A 17,838-nucleotide genomic window follows, 5' to 3' on the forward strand; every position below is an offset into this window, starting at 1 on the left:
CAGTAATGCGACACCTCCAGTACGTACACACAGCTGTGACCCCATTGGTCAGGGGGAAAGGTCGCCACCGTGGCGATCATCATGCCGCTGCCATGGCGACCGTTCCGGTGATGGGGAATGCAGCTGTGTGTCAGAAGCTATTAATTATCAGCCAGCGATGGGATAATAAGCATGTATGTAAGAGGGCTTAAAAGGGCCTATGTTTGGTAGTGTGCTTACATGGAAACCGTTCATATACCGTTCAAGGTCTTTCCCCAGGTTCTGTTACGCAAACCGGGCGTGGAAAAGTGGTCGTTTATTCTCCGGTATTAGATATACTGTCCCTGCCAGGTGGAAACCTCCTATGTCCAAAAGCTGTTACTTTTCAGGACATGGACAAAATATAAAGTAACACCTGTGAAAGATGTAACATTGCACTGCTGTTGTGAAAAAGGTTTTCCTGTATCAGTATCATCAAGTTGTTTCCTTGAGGTGTTACATGGTTGTGTGTCTTCAGAGTCGTATACTGTCGCTGTCAGACAGAAACCTCTCATCTCCATATTTTAACTTTTTGTGTTTCATCGTAAATTAACACCCTAATTGATCACACTAGTGTCACACAAAAGCATCAAAAGTAGCTGATGCACAAGCTCGAGGATGTCGATCTGCTATACTTTTGATACTTAAAATTTGAAGCCTAAAAAGTAACAGTTTTGGACATTATGGGAGGTTTCCACCCAACAGAGACAAAATGCTTGTGTAGTGTTGTTTTACCTATAGTGACATCAAATAGCAGTATGTGTGAATAGAGTAAGGGAATCAACATCATGTGAATGTGTTGGAGGTTGCAAACAAATGTGAATCTAGCTTATTTTTTGTGGTTATGGAGTTTGTGGTTCAGATTTGATGTTGTAGGTCCTGCACTATGTTAACTAGAATATAAAAACTCACTAGCCGTCTCACAAATTCAATGCTGATATCTGAGAGTTGTTTGCATCTACAAGACAAGAGAGCACTTGACAACACACACCAGATATCTGATACTGTGTGTGCGTCTCCAAGAATCCAACACATGAAATGTTTTCACACGCTGCATGCATGCTGTAGCATCCATATATTAAGTGCATTTCTTATCTCTCGTCAGGGGGAGAGGGTGTGGCTGCGTGAGGAAGACCAGTATCTTCCCAGCACCGTAACGTCCTGCAATGGAGGAGTCGTGGTCTTCCACACCGACTATGGACAAGTAAGAGACATGAGCCAACTCAACTTTATTGTCCCATCACAGGTTTATGGGTGTAAAAAGAAGTAGGCTGAAATCATCAATCAATGTGTCCGTACACGGACAAAATGTGTCTGTGGCAAAGATTTCTATTTTACACACCATGTTCTTATTTTGATCATACCCAATTACTGAATGTCAAGTCTCCACACTTTCTTCATGACACTGATTTACTATGACAACTAGTACTAGTACTAGGTTCTCAAAATGGTTTATTTGTAAGGACCCCCTTAACTCCTAGAGTGTACAAATGGAACCAATGGTCCATTTGGTTCCATTTGAACATTCTCAGAGTTACAGACTTGTTGTGGTCTTTTCTTTTTTTATTGTTTTAATGTCTTCATAATGTATCCTCTCAGTCGCCTCAGGGTCTAGAAAGGACTCTTCATATAAGTTAGGATCAGCTGCAGAGGAGAAGCACAAATCCCCCACAATCCTCTCTGGTTCCACCTGATCACCTCTGTGTTGTCACAACACACAGAGACAGATGGGATAAGGGTCAACATGCTCTCTCACTGTCACTTTGAGTCACCTATGGACCCAAGATACACCACAAGTATTGGTTTTAGTAGCCCTGGCTGAAACTCTTAACCTGCTAAACCCCAGCAGTCATTCACGGAGAAAGGTTTCACAGAAAATAGCCGAACTACAAGCTTGTACATATTGGCTATGTTAGTGTAGAGGAAAAAACAAACAAAACAAAAGAAAAACAGAAAATATGCTAGTATAGAGCCCTGAGGAACTCCAGTCAACTGAATAAATCAAGAGTTTAAGTGGGTTAAGTACAACATATCCCCAGGCCAAGCGGGGATCACCTGAAATGTGGTCTCTCATGCACAGACAGACAGACAGACAGACAGACAGGCAGGCAGGCAGGCAGGCAGGCAGGCAGGCAGGCAGACAGGCAGACAGACAGACAGGAATGCAGAGAAACAGACAGACAGAGAAACAGACAGACATACAGGCAGACAGGCAGACATACAGGAATGCAGAGAAACAGACAGACAGAGAAACAGACAGACAGACAGGAATGCAGAGACACAGACAGACAGAGAAACAGACAGAGAAACAGACAGACAGGAATGCAGAGAAACAGACAGACAGGTATGCAGAGACACAGACAGACAGAGAAACAGACAGACAGAGAAACAGACAGACAGACAGGAATGCAGAGACACAGACAGACAGAGAAACAGACAGACAGAGGAACAGACAGACAGAGACACAGACAGACAGAGAATCAGACAGGAATGCAGAGACACAGACAGACAGAGAAACAGACAGACAGAGAAACAGACAGGAATGCAGAGACACAGACAGACAGAGAAACAGACAGGAATGCAGAGACACAGACAGACAGACAGAGAAACAGACAGACAGACAGATAGACGAACAGACAGACAGGCAGATGTTGTGTTACCTCCACTCCTCAGCACAAAGCACTGTTGTTTTTGTGTAAGGTCAAGGGTCAACCAGGGTCACGGAGGAAGAAGAGACAGACACATGAAAGAGCTCCCTACCTAAAGCTCCTGTCAATGAGGTTACTGTGTGTGTGCGCAAGTTGCTTTATGCAACAGAATTATTTTAGCTAACCCCCTGCAAGAAATAATTATAAATCACGTCCCACAGGTTGAGAACCACTGGAGGGACATTCTTATTTCAGAGGTTACAATATTTATACATTGACAAAGAGCAGGTGATTCTACGTGCAGGAGGAGTTCAGCAAACAGGTTGTGTCTGGAACCAGGCCAGACATACCTGCTATGTTCACACACACACACACACACACGCACGCGCGCGCACGCAAACACATGTATGCACGCCATCACATACACCCGTTAACTTAATGTAAACACAGCCAGCATGCTAAAGAAAACATGAGAAAGCATGAGTTTGACAACAGCAGGAATTTGTTCACGTTTTGTAGTCTAAATGGGTGGAGTTTAGTAGCTGATAGATCACAATCAGAATTAGAACACATTCATTTAAAAGCGTTCACTAAAAGTGGGATCCATAGGGATCATTTGGGTTACTGCAGCCAGGGGGTTCCAAATCCAGTATACTGGTGTGTTTTTTATTTATTTTTCTCAGTGTTTTTCCACCGTTGTTCTGAAAAAACGCTACCAGTCTGCAGGGACCTTTACAGAAACTCTGAGAGTATAGGCTATACTCTCAACAGTTATGGGGGTCCTTGAAAAAAAAGAAGAAAGAAATCATCAAAAGCATTCACATATCCTGCTTTGTTGTTTTCAGGAATAGCTAGGTTTCAGAGGAAAGGGGTTTTACGTAGTCAAAGACATTTACATGAGAGGAACGATCTTTGTCCTTGTGAAGCTTGATGCTTTGATCCGTTAATGACACAGCTGCCTTCTGATATTCAACCACACTGATCTACAAAGACTTAAAAACTGACCAGGAATTACATTTCATATAAAGATAATACCATTAAATGACCATTTCACACGGCCGCCGATAGTGGTCAGATGTAGCCTTGCGTAGCCTAAGCCAGCCTTCATCTGCCTTTGCAATACACATTGCCCCAGGCAAATTAAGTCTGGCTCTTCTCAATTGTGGGAGGACTTCACAGCCTAAGTGGTGACGATGCAAATATGGCATTGAAAAATCAAATGCTGAGAGGGACGAGACTAATATCCACGCCGTGATATTAGTATCGCTACGAGACAAAGACAACTTGTATAGTCTAATATTACAATCTTAGGGCTTTACAAATTATTTGGGGGCCCACTTGCTATATCCTCAAGGCCCACCATTGGGCCCTGGCCCACAGGTTGACAACCACTCACATACAGTGGCGCTAACTGTTAGCTTGTGTATTACATTACATTGTAAGTAATAGTACATCAAACAGAAGTTTTAACAGCTGACAGTCGACATTCAGCTGCATATAAGTGGGCTTTGTTTTTAACCTTGACCCACTACTTAACATACTAGCTAGCATGCATAGCATTGCTAGCATCACTGACCTCCTGTACCGACGACAGCTGTCACCAGGGTCCTTGACCTAATTACCCTTTCTAATTAGCCCAGGCGGTCTCCATGGAGACAAAGAAAACAACACAATGCCGTGTGGATATGTGGCTAAGCTTTAGCGACAGATGCTAGCGGAAGTAAATCTCTGAGACAAAAAGCATTAAGACAACAGAGCTACTGTAGGCTATGTTATGTAGACTTATGTTGACGGGTTGAAAAAAGGATTCAATTAGTTTTTGTCTTACTTATAAAAGGATCAGGGAAGTGAATTTACGTTTAGTCTTTTAACTGTCAGCTTGATCCAGATCCATTCACACTCAAGACAGTAGTGGAATATTACGCTAGGTTGCAAGTATAGCCTGTACAGTGACAACTGACAAGTGTAACACAACACAACAGAACAGAAATTGTCGCTGATGAGCTTGACCTCTTATCTCCATAATCTAACTTTTTGTGTTTTGAATGTAACAGTTTTGGACATTATAGTTTCCACCTGACAGAGATGATGAATGATTTTGAAAACCTGACATCTCTATTTTGGTTTATTAACAAAACATTTCTACAATTTAGATTTTCTAAACTGTAGAACAAAGATGAGAAGTCCAGTGTGTAGGCTAAGCCAAACAAAAGACAAAGAAGACAAAGAAGACAAAAGGAATGCATGATCACGCACCAACATAACTAACAGAGGTTTGGCAGATGCAAAAATATTGTTCTTCAGCCTATAGTGACTTTTAAAAGTGACACCAAAAATTGTGTAAAGGGGGAACCGCAAAATAAAACAAACAAGGGAACTGCTAAAAAACTGAAAAATAGAAATGTTTCAATCAAAATGTTCACATATATTCCATCGACAAGCTTGTGAGCTTGTCGATGTATATCGTCTCTGTCGAGTGGAAATCTGTCCAAAACTCTTACTTTTTCCAAGATTCAAATTCAAAAACAGCAAAAGTAGCTGATCTAATCTAATTTAATTAAAAATCAAGTAGTGTGTGGATTTACAAAAAACACACACACACACACACACACAAAACGTGATCAACATAATATTATGGATATAAGAGGTTTCTGCCTGACAGCAATGGTATGTCGGGCTTAAGTGGTTAATATAACTCAGAGATTGTTCAAGTGCAACCAAATGACCCTGGGAGTTTACAAATGACTAAATGAACACTGAGCATCTTCCTGTGCAGGCAGAGAGAGAGAGACGTTAAGCAATGCATCCATTGTTGTTTTCTTCTGAATAGCAGCCGTTTTGTTTTGTAACCATAAATTTGCTGCAGTTGTTTCCAATCGTCTGTGAACAGCAGATAGACAGTAAATTCAGGTTTCCTCAGACAGTTGGTGTTCCCTAGAGGATGCTGGGATATGTGGTTCAGATGTTTTCAGTGGTGGAAGAAGTAGGCCTACTTTGATTACATTTAAATTTTTTACGTTAAGTAAAATACCACAATGATAGAAATTGTCTCAGGTGGAAACCTCATGTCCAAAACTGTTACTTTTCAGGATTCACATTCAAAAACGGCAAAAGTAGCAGATTCACAGGCTCAAAATGTGTCGTTCCATGCCACGTTTCAAGCTTGTATATCTGCTAATTTTGATGCTTTTGTGTGGTGCTGTAGTGTGACCAAGTCAGCCTCCCTCCCTGCTTGCCTGCAGACAGACAGACAGACACACAGACACACACGCACGCACACGCATTGTCTTCAAATCAACTGAAACCTGATCTGAAGACAGCAGGCAGACATGCTCTGTTACACACCTAAACACCACACCAACACACATACCTTACCTGCGCATGCACGCACGCACGCACGCATGTGTATAGGAATCAGCTTGTGGAGGTTCATTCAGACAAAAGACAACATATGTTGGTCGAGACATCAACAGGTGTTCTCCCTCTCTATGTGCACGTACACACATATGCTCACGCACACACATGTGCACGCGCACACACACACACACACACATGCGTGTGCACGCACACACACACACACACACACACACACACACACACACACACACACACACACACACTTGTGGTTTGATATACATTAGCCCAAGGGCCTACATGTATTATATAAACTAGTCCTATACCCGTTCGGGGACATTACATACCCAATCCCTACCTATCTCCTCCCCAATATCTTTAACCATAGGTCGCAGTTACAATGAACCTGAATTTATCATTAGTCGTGTCGTCACAACTCCAATCATTAACATTGTGAATCACAAATTTGTATTATTTCCACACAACAGGTATATATTAATGACATAGTAAAATGTTGAAAATGAGTGGTATTCCCCTTTAACTCGTGCTTCTCAACTGTGTCTGTTTGTAGTGAAGAAATTGTTCCGTAAGAATTCCCTAGACATACTGTATACTGTAAACAGAAATGGAGTGCCATTTAAAAGACGTCCAGATAGACCTACAGTAAACAGGGTTATCACACGTAGAATGCAGAGAGGGAGACAGTGCTGTAAACCAAGAACCTAGCACTATCAACATAATAATCTATACAATGAAACTATAGGATACCAGATAAACAATGAACTTTGCATCTGTTTAAATATTTAAATTGTCTTAACGTCATGGTCAAGAAAGTAACAAAAAACATGAGCGTGAGTGACCAGGATACTGTGTATGCAACTATGCACTGTAGCCACATCTTGGCAAATCGCTAGCATCAATCATGCACAACATGGCAGGAAAGGGTATAGGGAGAGTGACGTTTTAGGGTCTGAGGTGGAGTAAGTACAGGTGAGTGCTAGGGGGTGAGGTGGTGTCAGGAGAGGTGAGTGCTATAGGGGTGAGGTGTTGTCAGGAGAGGTTAGTGCTATAGGGGTGAGGTGGTGTCAGGAGAGGTGAGTGCTATAGGGGTGAGGTGGAGTCTGGATAGGTGAGTGCTATATGGGTGAGGTGGAGTCTGGAGAGTTGAGTGCTATAGGGGTGAGGTGTTGTCAGGAGAGGTGAGTGCTATAGGGGTGAGGTGGAGTCTGGATAGGTGAGTGCTATAGGGGTGAGGTGGAGTCTGGAGAGTTGAGTGCTATAGGGGTGAGGTGTTGTCTGGAGAGGTGAGTGCTATAGGGGTGAGGTGGAGTCTGGAGGGGTGAGTGCTATAGGGGTGAGGTGGTGTCAGGAGAGGTGAGTGCTATAGGGGTGAGGTGGTGTCAGGAGAGGTGAGTGCTATAGGGGTGAGGTGGAGTCTGGAGAGGTGAGTGCTATAGGGGTGAGGTGTTGTCTGGAGAGGTGAGTGCTATAGGGGTGAGGTGGAGTCTGGAGAGGTGAGTGCTATAGGGGTGAGGTGGAGTCTGGAGGGGTGAGTGCTATAGGGGTGAGGTGGAGTCTGGAGAGGTGAGTGCTATAGGGGTGAGGTGGAGTCTGGAGAGGTGAGTGCTATAGGGGTGAGGTGGAGTCTGGAGACATGCTGCAGCATTCTAGGTATCGTCATCGTATAGGGTCATCAGCATAACAGAGAGAGGGGAGCTTGTGAGCAGAGATTACAGAGCCAATAGTGTTGAGGGAGAAAAGGAGGGGACCAAGTACAGATCCCTGGGGGACCCCGGTAACGGGGGTTATGGGGAATTAAAGAAATTCCAATGGATCAAATGTAGTTATTTGTCACAATCTATTGTTATTGCTTATCATTCGGTCCATATCAAAACCACAGACTTTAAAACTTTCACGTTCAGCTCCAAAATGTTTTGTAAACAAGCAAAAATAGCAGATCTGCAAGCTTTTTTAGTGGGTGCTCTGTTTTCCACCAATTTTCTTTTTTCGTTCTTCTCTTGCCATTGTGTCATGGCCGCCATTTCCCACCTGATGTTGTGTGGCAGTCCAGACTGCTCCAGACCGTACTGGATAACTGCCAGCTTGCACAACGTCTTCAGCCCAGGGCTTAAGTGTAGGATCTGTAAACGGCTGCATTTGGGTTGTGTACTGTTTATGTAACCGAAGAAGACGACACATTCTCCCGTCATGCAGCAGCACATGTTGGACATCCAATCGCAGCCCAACCCCTTGGGCTCAACCTTCTTCCAGGAGAAGGTCTCTGTGTTGATTTTCCACATCATTAAAGGTGCTGCTGTTGTTGTAGCCACCAAATATGTACAGCTCTCCATTGTAGGCAACTGGGGCGACTGTGGCTCAAGAGGTAGAGCAGGTCGTCCAATGATCCATGGGTCGGCGGTTCGAATCCTGGCTCCTCCTGTCTACATGTCGAAGTGTCCTTGGGCAAGACACTGAACCCCAAATTGCTCCCGATGTGCTGGTTGGTACCTTGCATGGCTTCCGCCACAATCGGTGTATGAATGTGTGTGTGAATGGGTGAATGTAATGCACAATCTATGTAAAGCGCCTTGGATAAAGGCGCTATATAAATGCACCATTTACCATTTACCATTTTAGGCAAAGGCTGATTGATAACAGCGTTCTTCTGGAAGAAGCTGTGGAGAAGGCATGCTCAGCCAGCAGTTGGTGTCCATGTCGAACACATAGATATTGTTGTAGTAGTCAGGTGATCGCTGCGCCTGCACACCCCCAAATACAAACATTTTTGTCCCGATGATGGTAGCAGAGTGATATGATGAACCCTGCGGTGGAATGCCTCTGGTGTTAATTAAAGACCAGGCCATTGTGATGGTGTCCAACTTGTAGATGACATTATCGGGTTCAGCATTGTTGTATCCTCCATAGATATGCATGGCCTTCCCCAAGACGCATGCCGAGTGGCCGTGTCTCACCTCTGGAATAGTCCCCGAAATCCGGGTCTCTAACCATCTGTGGGTGTCTTCATCAAATGCATAAAGAACGTTGTCACTGTAATCCCCGTCGATTGTAATCCACTTGCTTTCATTCTTTATTATCCTACAATTCACTATCCCTCCCCAGATGTATATGATACGTTCTATCAGCACAGCTGTGTGGCCATGTCGCATGGCGGGAACCTGCAGGAACCTGCAGTTGTCAGTGTGGACATCTCTTCCCAGCGTAAAGACACTGTGTTGAAGACGCGCACATCAATCTGATTCATGTTGTCGGTCATCCCTGCCAGAGTTTTTCACTACCCTTTGACGAAGCACCCGGTCGTGAACATAGCTCCATTGTGCGATTGCCCGCCTTACAATAGCGCAATCGTTTCTCATAATGTCGAGGCACACCGGTATTTCAACACCGCCGTCCAAAACAAAGAAGAGAAGCAGAGTGACCCGGCTGCCATGATTCACCATAGGATTTCATTGTGACTTGATTACCCAGAAGCCCTGAGAAGCAAGCATCAGTTGTTTTTTCCCGGTCATGTGATCCACTGTTCTCTATTATTAAAGCTTGCCCAGCCTTGTGGCTCCTCCTATCTCCTGTTCTATGGAGCCACATTGTGACCGTGTGACCCCACCCTGTCACTGTTTGCTAATTTACATGCCTTTCAGTAGCGCGCACTGTTAGAGTATGAAAAAACAACTATAAGCAAGCAGCAAACGGATCACACACCGCTCTTATCTCATCTCATCTCATTCCTGCAAATGTGTCCTGTCACTTTAAGTGGGGACAGCTTTACTGGCCAATTTGGGCCAAACCAACTCCCCCTCTAGGGATGGGGAGGATTACTTGTCACCGTGGGACATTGGAGTCTAAAAGGACTTTGGAAGAGGACTTTGGGAAACTAAAGACTTGAGAAAGAAAAGATCTATACAAGCTTAAATTAATTGAAGTTTATGAAATGTGTTTTGTGCCAAACCCAAGCAGATTTGACATGTTGTGGATCATGTTAACCCCTAACAATTTGTCCTGTCTGGTGGGAGGGGCCATGGGGGGTATATAGCTGCAGAGAATTGGTATCAGTCTCTGAGGAGGTGATGTTTTGTTTATTATTTGTATAAATCCATTTTGGATCTAGATCTGTTTTATTATGATTATTATTATAATACATATATATATATATAATGTTGTATATTATATATAGATTATAGTCGCTCTGGATTAAGAGCGTCTGCTAAATGCCTAAATTGTAAATTGTATAATGTTTGATTTGCTTTACATTAAAAGGTCTGATTTATAAATATTTACTTACTTATATTATATAATAATAATTTATTTAAAATGATTGGTTTGATTTATATCATTGTATATAATATGTACTTTATTTTGAATATCCTTTATATTTTCTACTTTCATACATATGGTCTCCTTTGTTTGTTGTCACATATTGCACTTGGGGAAAATAAACGTTATATAAACTCTGCCCAACTGTGTTGCGTCGCCATCCTTGTGTTCATATTACCCTCGCCTGAAACAGGGGTGTGACACACATGGACCATTATTTTGAAGAAAAAAGATCAAATGTCACCTTATATATTCATACATTATTTTAATTTTTATTCTTTTAACCAGTTGAACCCCAGCATCCATATTCAGGGCCCAAAATAGCGGTCCAAGTACAGAGACATGAAGTCTAGAGAGTTTAAATGGTTACCGGTAGGCATATACAACCTGTATTATAGTGTATATAAGCTGTTTTAACTTGTACGATTGATTGATTCCCACATATGAGTAACAACGTGAGTGCCTTATCAGTTCAATAAGGGACACCTCTTTTAGTTTCCAAATAAGGGACGATTCCTTATTTCAGGGGGACGGTTGGCAGCCCTATGGCACTTACCCCCAATCCAACCCTCGCTGCTGAGTGCCAAGCAGGGAGGCGGTGGGTTCCATAATGTAACTGCTGGTCTCTTGTTACCGCTAGCGTTAGCATTAGCTTCCAATGTCAACACGACGGACAAACAAGGATGGAGCGCGTCGAGCATTTTTGGACGATGTTCTGTTAGCGTGCAGTGAAAATGAGCCGTTCCGTCTGTTCACAGAAAGTGACAGGTCTGTGGTCGGTTTCCCTTTGTGGACAAGGCTGATTCGGCACAGTGTTCCCAGAGCCAAAAGCCTTCCACGTGGCTGACCTCAGGTCTGTGTAGTTTAGAGCGATTGTAACCCCACACCTTCATGTGTAGCACTGTTACCAGGAGCTGGAATCAAATTCAGTGAGTCATGGTTTTCATCCCACCGTGGGCTGCTACTGTCGCCCTTGAGCAAAAAAGCAAGGTGTTTAACCACCAACTGAACTGCTGAGAGGTGGTTTGTGTGTCAGAGCCAATGGTAAGCAGGGAGGCAGGCAGACAGAATGGCACAGGGCTTGAGGATTCTGGGAGATCATCTGAAGGGCGGGGGGGGCGGGGGGTGATTGAAAACAGACCTGGTACAACCTGTATTATACACACACACAAACCTGTATTATACACTACACACACACCAGATGTGTGTGTGTGTGTGTGTGTGTGTGTGTGTGTGTGTGTAGTTTAGAGAGAAACGGTAAGAAAGAGCAAGGCAGAGAGAGACCTTGACAAATCATAACACACACACATTATAATAATTTATGTATGTCCACGCATACAAGGACATAAATATTTCAGGTGCAGCAAAGTTACATCCAGAAAAGCAAGGTCCTCGGTCATGGACAAATGCAGCGTCGGAGAATGTGGGTGCGTCATCAGCACCCATACCCTAGGACCTACGTAGGGCCACCTAGGGCCTAGGTGGCGTTGGATAAAGGGCCTTTCTGAGTGGAGTTTGCATGTTCTCCCAGTGTTCTCACAAAAAACAAGCCGTAATCCTGGTCTCTATACTGCCTCCCCCTGGTCAGCCGGGGCGCCTGATGGAGGGGAAAGGAACTACGTCCTACCGGGGAAACTACCCCCTGTCAGGTGATAAGAAGCGACCTGCTCACTGCATGCATTGAAGGAAGCATGTTAGTTAGGTGTTAGTTAGGTGTTCTCCCAAGCGCCCAGGATTACAGCTTAGACAATTGGCACCGGGTGGAAAAAGTAAAATGGGTTAGAAAATTGTGGGATTACAAAGAAAATACTTTGTGTGCGCACCAAGAACCGGTAAGTCTAGACGGTCTAAGTGGTCAAACTGAAGTGTTCTGTCTTCTGTGACACCCCTGGACTGGTCACGGCAGCCTAGGGTGCCATGGCACCCACCTTGAGAAACCCTGATGCAACAGGAATGACGCTGCAGGTGTTCTATCAGTCTGTAATGGCTAGTGCCTCGTTCTTGACCGCATCACTGACGTGCCAATAATCACGATAATGCACAGCCTTTTCATTCAGTGACACCGATTGTTTGACGAGGCCAGAGTGACATTACCAAGAAGTAGATGAAGCAGATGTCTCATTTCCTAATCTCACTTACTGTAGCAATGGAGCTCTTCGATTATTTTTTGAGTGGTGCAGCCACTCCTACAACCAGCTTGCAATGTCCTCGTACGTGTTTGTGTGTGTGTCTGTGTGTGTGTCTGTCTCGTACTTGTTTGTGTGTCCGTGTGAGCATCAGTATGTGACTTAAAAATAGCAGTAGGGGGCGCCAGAAACAGTGAGAGTGGTAGTGACTCTAATGAGAGAGAGTGAGAGAGGTAGTGACTCTAATGAGAGAGAGAGAGAGAGAGGGGGGGGGGGGGGGGATTGCACCACTCAGTTCACACGTGTGTGATTTTTTTTTTTTTAACAGCTCTGTGTTGAAACACAAACACAGCTTGCATGCCTGGGATATCAGGAATGACTGTAAGTTTATTTTGACCCTGGACTTGTGTCAGCATAGCTTATCAACAGCAGGCTAAAGACAAAACTACTACATTACAGTGTCTGACAAGCAAAACATACATGTGAGTTGGGTAGAAACCTCTTATATTTCAACTTGTTGTTTTTTCCCTATAATTGAATGCCCTACTTGATCATACTAGTACAGTATCAGTAGTAGTGTAGAGCGGCTACTCTGTACTGTAGGCTACTCTGTACTGTGTGTGTGCGTGTGCGAGTCATCAAGGGCTTGTTTCCATTGTGGTCCTAAAGTATGTATTCAATTCATGAACAGCATAACAAATTTACAGAATAATACAACAATTATTACAATCAACAAAGACATACTGTACGTTTGTACAAAGGAGAAAAAGGAAAAATGGCAGCATTGAATGGCACCTTTGGGAATTTACATCTTTTTTTATTTATTTTTTCATTGCTGATGTCTTCCTAATGTTATTTTCAGGTCAAGCAAGGAACCCCGCATAAATATTAATTTGTCCACGGACCCCCCATGGCCCATCTAAAAAGATTTTGTGGCAAAGATTTGCTTTGTTAAAATGTTAAAAAATATATACAAAATAAATTGACACTTTCCCCCCCCAAGATTCAATTGAAAATGGCAGATCTGGCATGGCAGAACTAGAATAGAAGCTCATTCCACAAGCAACCAGGTGAATGTTTTCATTCACCTGGTTGACTATTTCTCTCCCAAAATCTGGCATCACAGATGGAGTTATATATTGATCCTGGTCATTGGTGGGCAGGAACACTCAGTCTTGAGGGAAAGTGTTTATAGCCGCGGTCGACACACGGACGTCCAAATCTTAAAATAACTCTTTCAGAAAACATCACGTTCTTTGAAAGACGCTTGTAAAAACATCTCGTGGTCAGGCGGTTTTCTGGTCTCTTTGTTTGTCTTGGATGGATGTTCGTTCGTTACGTGAGCCAAAAACTGTAAAGAATGCTGAGTTTGGAGGAAGAAAGGTTTATTCAAAGCTCTTGGTGCTCAGCTTGTGACCCGAGGGACACTGTGACAGGCAAACACATGACCATTGACCACAGCCAGACACGTCAGCCATGATTTGGCTGTTTTTGACGACATCAGTGGATTAAAGTTTGCAGTCGCCATGACTGATTCCATAGAATCCTGCAGCATGTCTTCTATGGAAAACATGTCTGCGACACATTGAGAGTTTGTAGATTTTTTTAAAGATTCAAGCATTTTAATTGGCCAAACTAAGCAATATGTTCAGAAGCACTTTCCACTGATTAATGGATGAACTGTGGGTCGACATCACAAACGTAACATCCGGACTCGCGAGGCACACCAACACTTGGAACCAACACTGTTCAAGGGTCACACCAGCATTCAATCTGCATCAAACCAGCTCAGTGGCCTTGTGGTTAGAGGTCGGGGTTCGATCCATGGCCGGGTCATACCAAAGACTAGAGAACTGGGACCCAGTGCCTCTCTAAGTCTTTGTGACATACTAGCGTCATGTCCAGGGGGTGTACTTGTACATCAAGCTGCCTCACACTGGCCTACAGAAACAGGAGATATACGTAGGCTCCTGCCCTTATATGGGCCTCATGGCTCGGCAAGGCTTACTTTCTTCTACTTAATCTTCATCAAACTTTGTACAAAAACAGTGTTACAGCTGTGTTAAAAGCTGCAATATCTCACTTTCCTCTTCCACCCCCGATTTCAACCCGGTTTCCTGCACAAGTTCAGAATGTTTTACCATTGAGCTATTAGAGCCGGCCTGCTTGCTCATTGAATCTTGACAAAATCCGTGTCAGATCCTTGTGTGTAGGTGTGTGAGGTGTCTCAGTAGAAGAGCAGGGAGACAAAATATAACCACCCCAATTGTCTATTATAGTGTATTAACATACTCTACCGTACAGATTGATTGATTAATTGTATTCATTATAAAGGGTGCCACTTTACCGAGTGGCGCGATACGAGCTTGTAGGTCTGCTATTTTTGAAAAAAATCGAAGAACGACTGACATTTTTAGAATCTGATCTCAGGTCAGAATGGGTTAATCAGACCAGTGTGTGTCCGGCGGAAACCTCGTATGAATCTGATCTCAGGTCAGAATGGGTTAATACAGTCCATTGCTCTGATGATGCAGCGCAATATAATTTAAAAAAGTAACCAGTAAAGAATAAATACAAAAATTAATGTACTACAAGTACCTAAAAATTGTACTCAAGTACAGTAACTTGAGCAAATGTACATAGGTACTCAACACCATTACATTTGGCAAAGGAACCCTAATCGACCTCTGCTCTGTGAGAATGTTGACTTTAAAACACGTAATCTGGTGACTTGTTTTAAAGAACAGTGAACTTGTTTTGACACTAAATGTTTTCATAACCTTTACCCCGCACAGCAGTTGGTTCATTCATGCATCTATCCCACTCACGTACAGTATGCAACACTGGAGCCTGTTGTTTCTCAAACTGTAGAATATGTCGGGAAGAAACCTCTTATGTCCGTATTCTAACTTTTTATGCGTTTTTTTTTTTTTTTTAATTAACGTCCTACTTCATACTACAGTGTCACACACAGCATCAAAAGATCTGCAAGCTCGAAACAGGGCAACATGTTTTGAGCTTGTAGATCTGCTACTTTTGCTATTTTAGAATTTTTAACCCGACAGAGACGATATCATGCAGAAATATTATTTCAGACTACCCTGCTCGACTGACCATCCTATATATTGGATTGTTCTCTATTATATTAGCATTTTATTCTCATTGTATATATTGACTTGGTTTTCGGCGTGCGTGCGTGCGTTTACCTATCTTATTGTAAGTCACTCTGGATAAGAGCGTCTGCTAAATGCCTAAATTGTATAATAATCTCTCCCCCCCCTCTCTCTCTCTCTCTTACCCCCTCTCTCTCTCTCCATCCCCAGGTGTACACCTACAAGCAGAACGCGCTGACGAGGCAGAAGGTCCAGGCCATGGACCCCAGCAGTGTCAGAGGTGTGGAGGACATGGCCTGTCTGGAGGACCTCCATGACGGAGCCATCATGCACAACCTGTTCCTCCGCTACCAGCAGAGGAGCATTTATGTAAGTCCTTTCATATCTAACATCAACTGTTTTCTTTTTTGTTTGTTTTTTTTACCCGCTGGTGGAGCAAGCTGGTCTATATTCAGTCGTTGCACTAGTTGTGACTTTTTCATGACTTTCTCTTCATTGGCTGTCTTGGAGCGGGGCTCATATGGTGAACCAATAGGAAGTCTGCGTCGGTTTCCAGCGCTAGTTTGTTCCGCACCTCTATATATAGGTCTCTTTCAGATGACTAGATCAGTACAGTACATACAAATGGATTGATAATAATTTAATTTGTCTCTGAAACAGAGGTATGAGAATCCTTTCCTGTGGGTGTCTAAAAGCACCTCTATTAGGGAAATGATAGTCGTCGTTAAAATCCTTTACGTTGAATTCATGGTTGCATTATTTAATGCACTTTTGTTTCTAGGACAGCTAGTATAGACTAGAGACTACTTAATTCTGCCTTATTGCAATGGTCTCCCCAGTTTTCCCAGTGTTTGAGTCTTTCATCTTTCACTTCGTCTTTCTTTATTAAGTTAAATCCCTCGACTGTCGTCTGATAGATTATCTTCCAAACATCATTATCCGAGAGAGAGAGAGGAACCTCCAACCATATCAATATGTGCTCAAGAAGACCACACACTTTTACCGTCCTGTACTATGATCGCACGCACGCTTGTGCACACACACACACACACACACACACACACACACACACACACACACACACACACACACACACACACACACACACACTGCGCACACACACACACACACACACACACACACACACACACACACACACACACCTTTCAAACACACTTACAGTATATGGAGGGACATGTAGTGTAAGTGGAAACCCAGCATCACAGAACACCTCTCAAAATCAACATGGAAAGCAGATGTGGAACCTTCTTGTGTCAATGCAAGAATGTCCAAGCCCATGGTTGAAAGTAGCTGCAATCATTACATAATTGGGTTTAGACATTCGTCTAGACAAACACAGATAAGATGAGGGGGGAGAGAGAGGCACTCCAGGAGGGCAGTGTGCAGGGGGACGGGGGTCCCCTGAAATGTGAGAGTAGATTGGTGAAGACAGGAGGTGTTTGAGGTCACGTTACTGTGGAATGTTCCGCTGGAGAGTGGTTCTGTCTGTCTGGGAGTGTTCAACACCTCACATCTCAGACCAAACAATCAGCCATCTTCATTCCGTAAATGAATGTGCCCACTTCTCAGTTTATATCAATGACAAAAGGTACTTCACTCTTTGTTTCTGTGGGTCCCTGGAACAAAATATTTTGAGATGGCAGGGTCCGCGGCCAAACACATATTTATTTTGGGGGTCCTTGACATGAAAAAGTTTTGAGCACCACTGATATAATAACATAAGGATTTAGTAGACATTTTTTTATAATTGACCTCTGGTCGTAATGGGTTAAACTCCCCTCAGACAGGTGGAATGTGGAGTGATTGTTCCCTGCGGATATTCTGTCAGAGAGAAGTCTCGCTTGTTTTCGACGTCTGCACTGAAACTCATCCATGATGTCTGGGGGGCAGCTCCGCTTGGTTTAACACCCAGACCTGTACGTGTGTCGACGTATAACTATAGTATGTACGGCATGCACAAAAGAAAATGCAATTGTAAAATGTACAGTAAATAATCAATTTATCCCTTTATCCCATTTTGGGCGGGAATCCCTTTTGGTGTTAGCATTATGTATGCTTTAGCTATTTAAAAATAGCAGATCTACAAGCTCAGAGCTCATAGGTCTGCTATTTTAGAAAAATCGAAGAACCACTGACATAGAAACATAGCTTTTTCAGAAAACTGTAGAAGACATTTTTAGAATCTGATCTCAGGTCAAAATGGGATTTATAGAAAAGAAAAGAAATAGT

The 17,838-nt window shown here is 43.3% G+C and overlaps 1 protein-coding gene across 1 annotated transcript in view; it reads left to right on the forward strand.

Annotated features, from left to right (window-relative positions):
- myo10 (myosin X) overlaps positions 1 to 17,838 on the forward strand; it is a 145,126-nt gene that overhangs the window by 46,309 nt on the left and 80,979 nt on the right. Inside the window, exons 2-3 of the mRNA XM_083782271.1 lie at positions 1,124 to 1,222; positions 15,799 to 15,957. Of these exons, the coding sequence (XP_083638397.1) occupies positions 1,124 to 1,222; positions 15,799 to 15,957 (258 nt within the window). The remainder of the gene's footprint in view (positions 1 to 1,123; positions 1,223 to 15,798; positions 15,958 to 17,838) is intronic.

This window comes from Protomyctophum parallelum (genome assembly GCF_964188405.1).
Source record: "Protomyctophum parallelum genome assembly, chromosome: 14".
Taxonomy (NCBI): domain Eukaryota; kingdom Metazoa; phylum Chordata; class Actinopteri; order Myctophiformes; family Myctophidae; genus Protomyctophum; species Protomyctophum parallelum.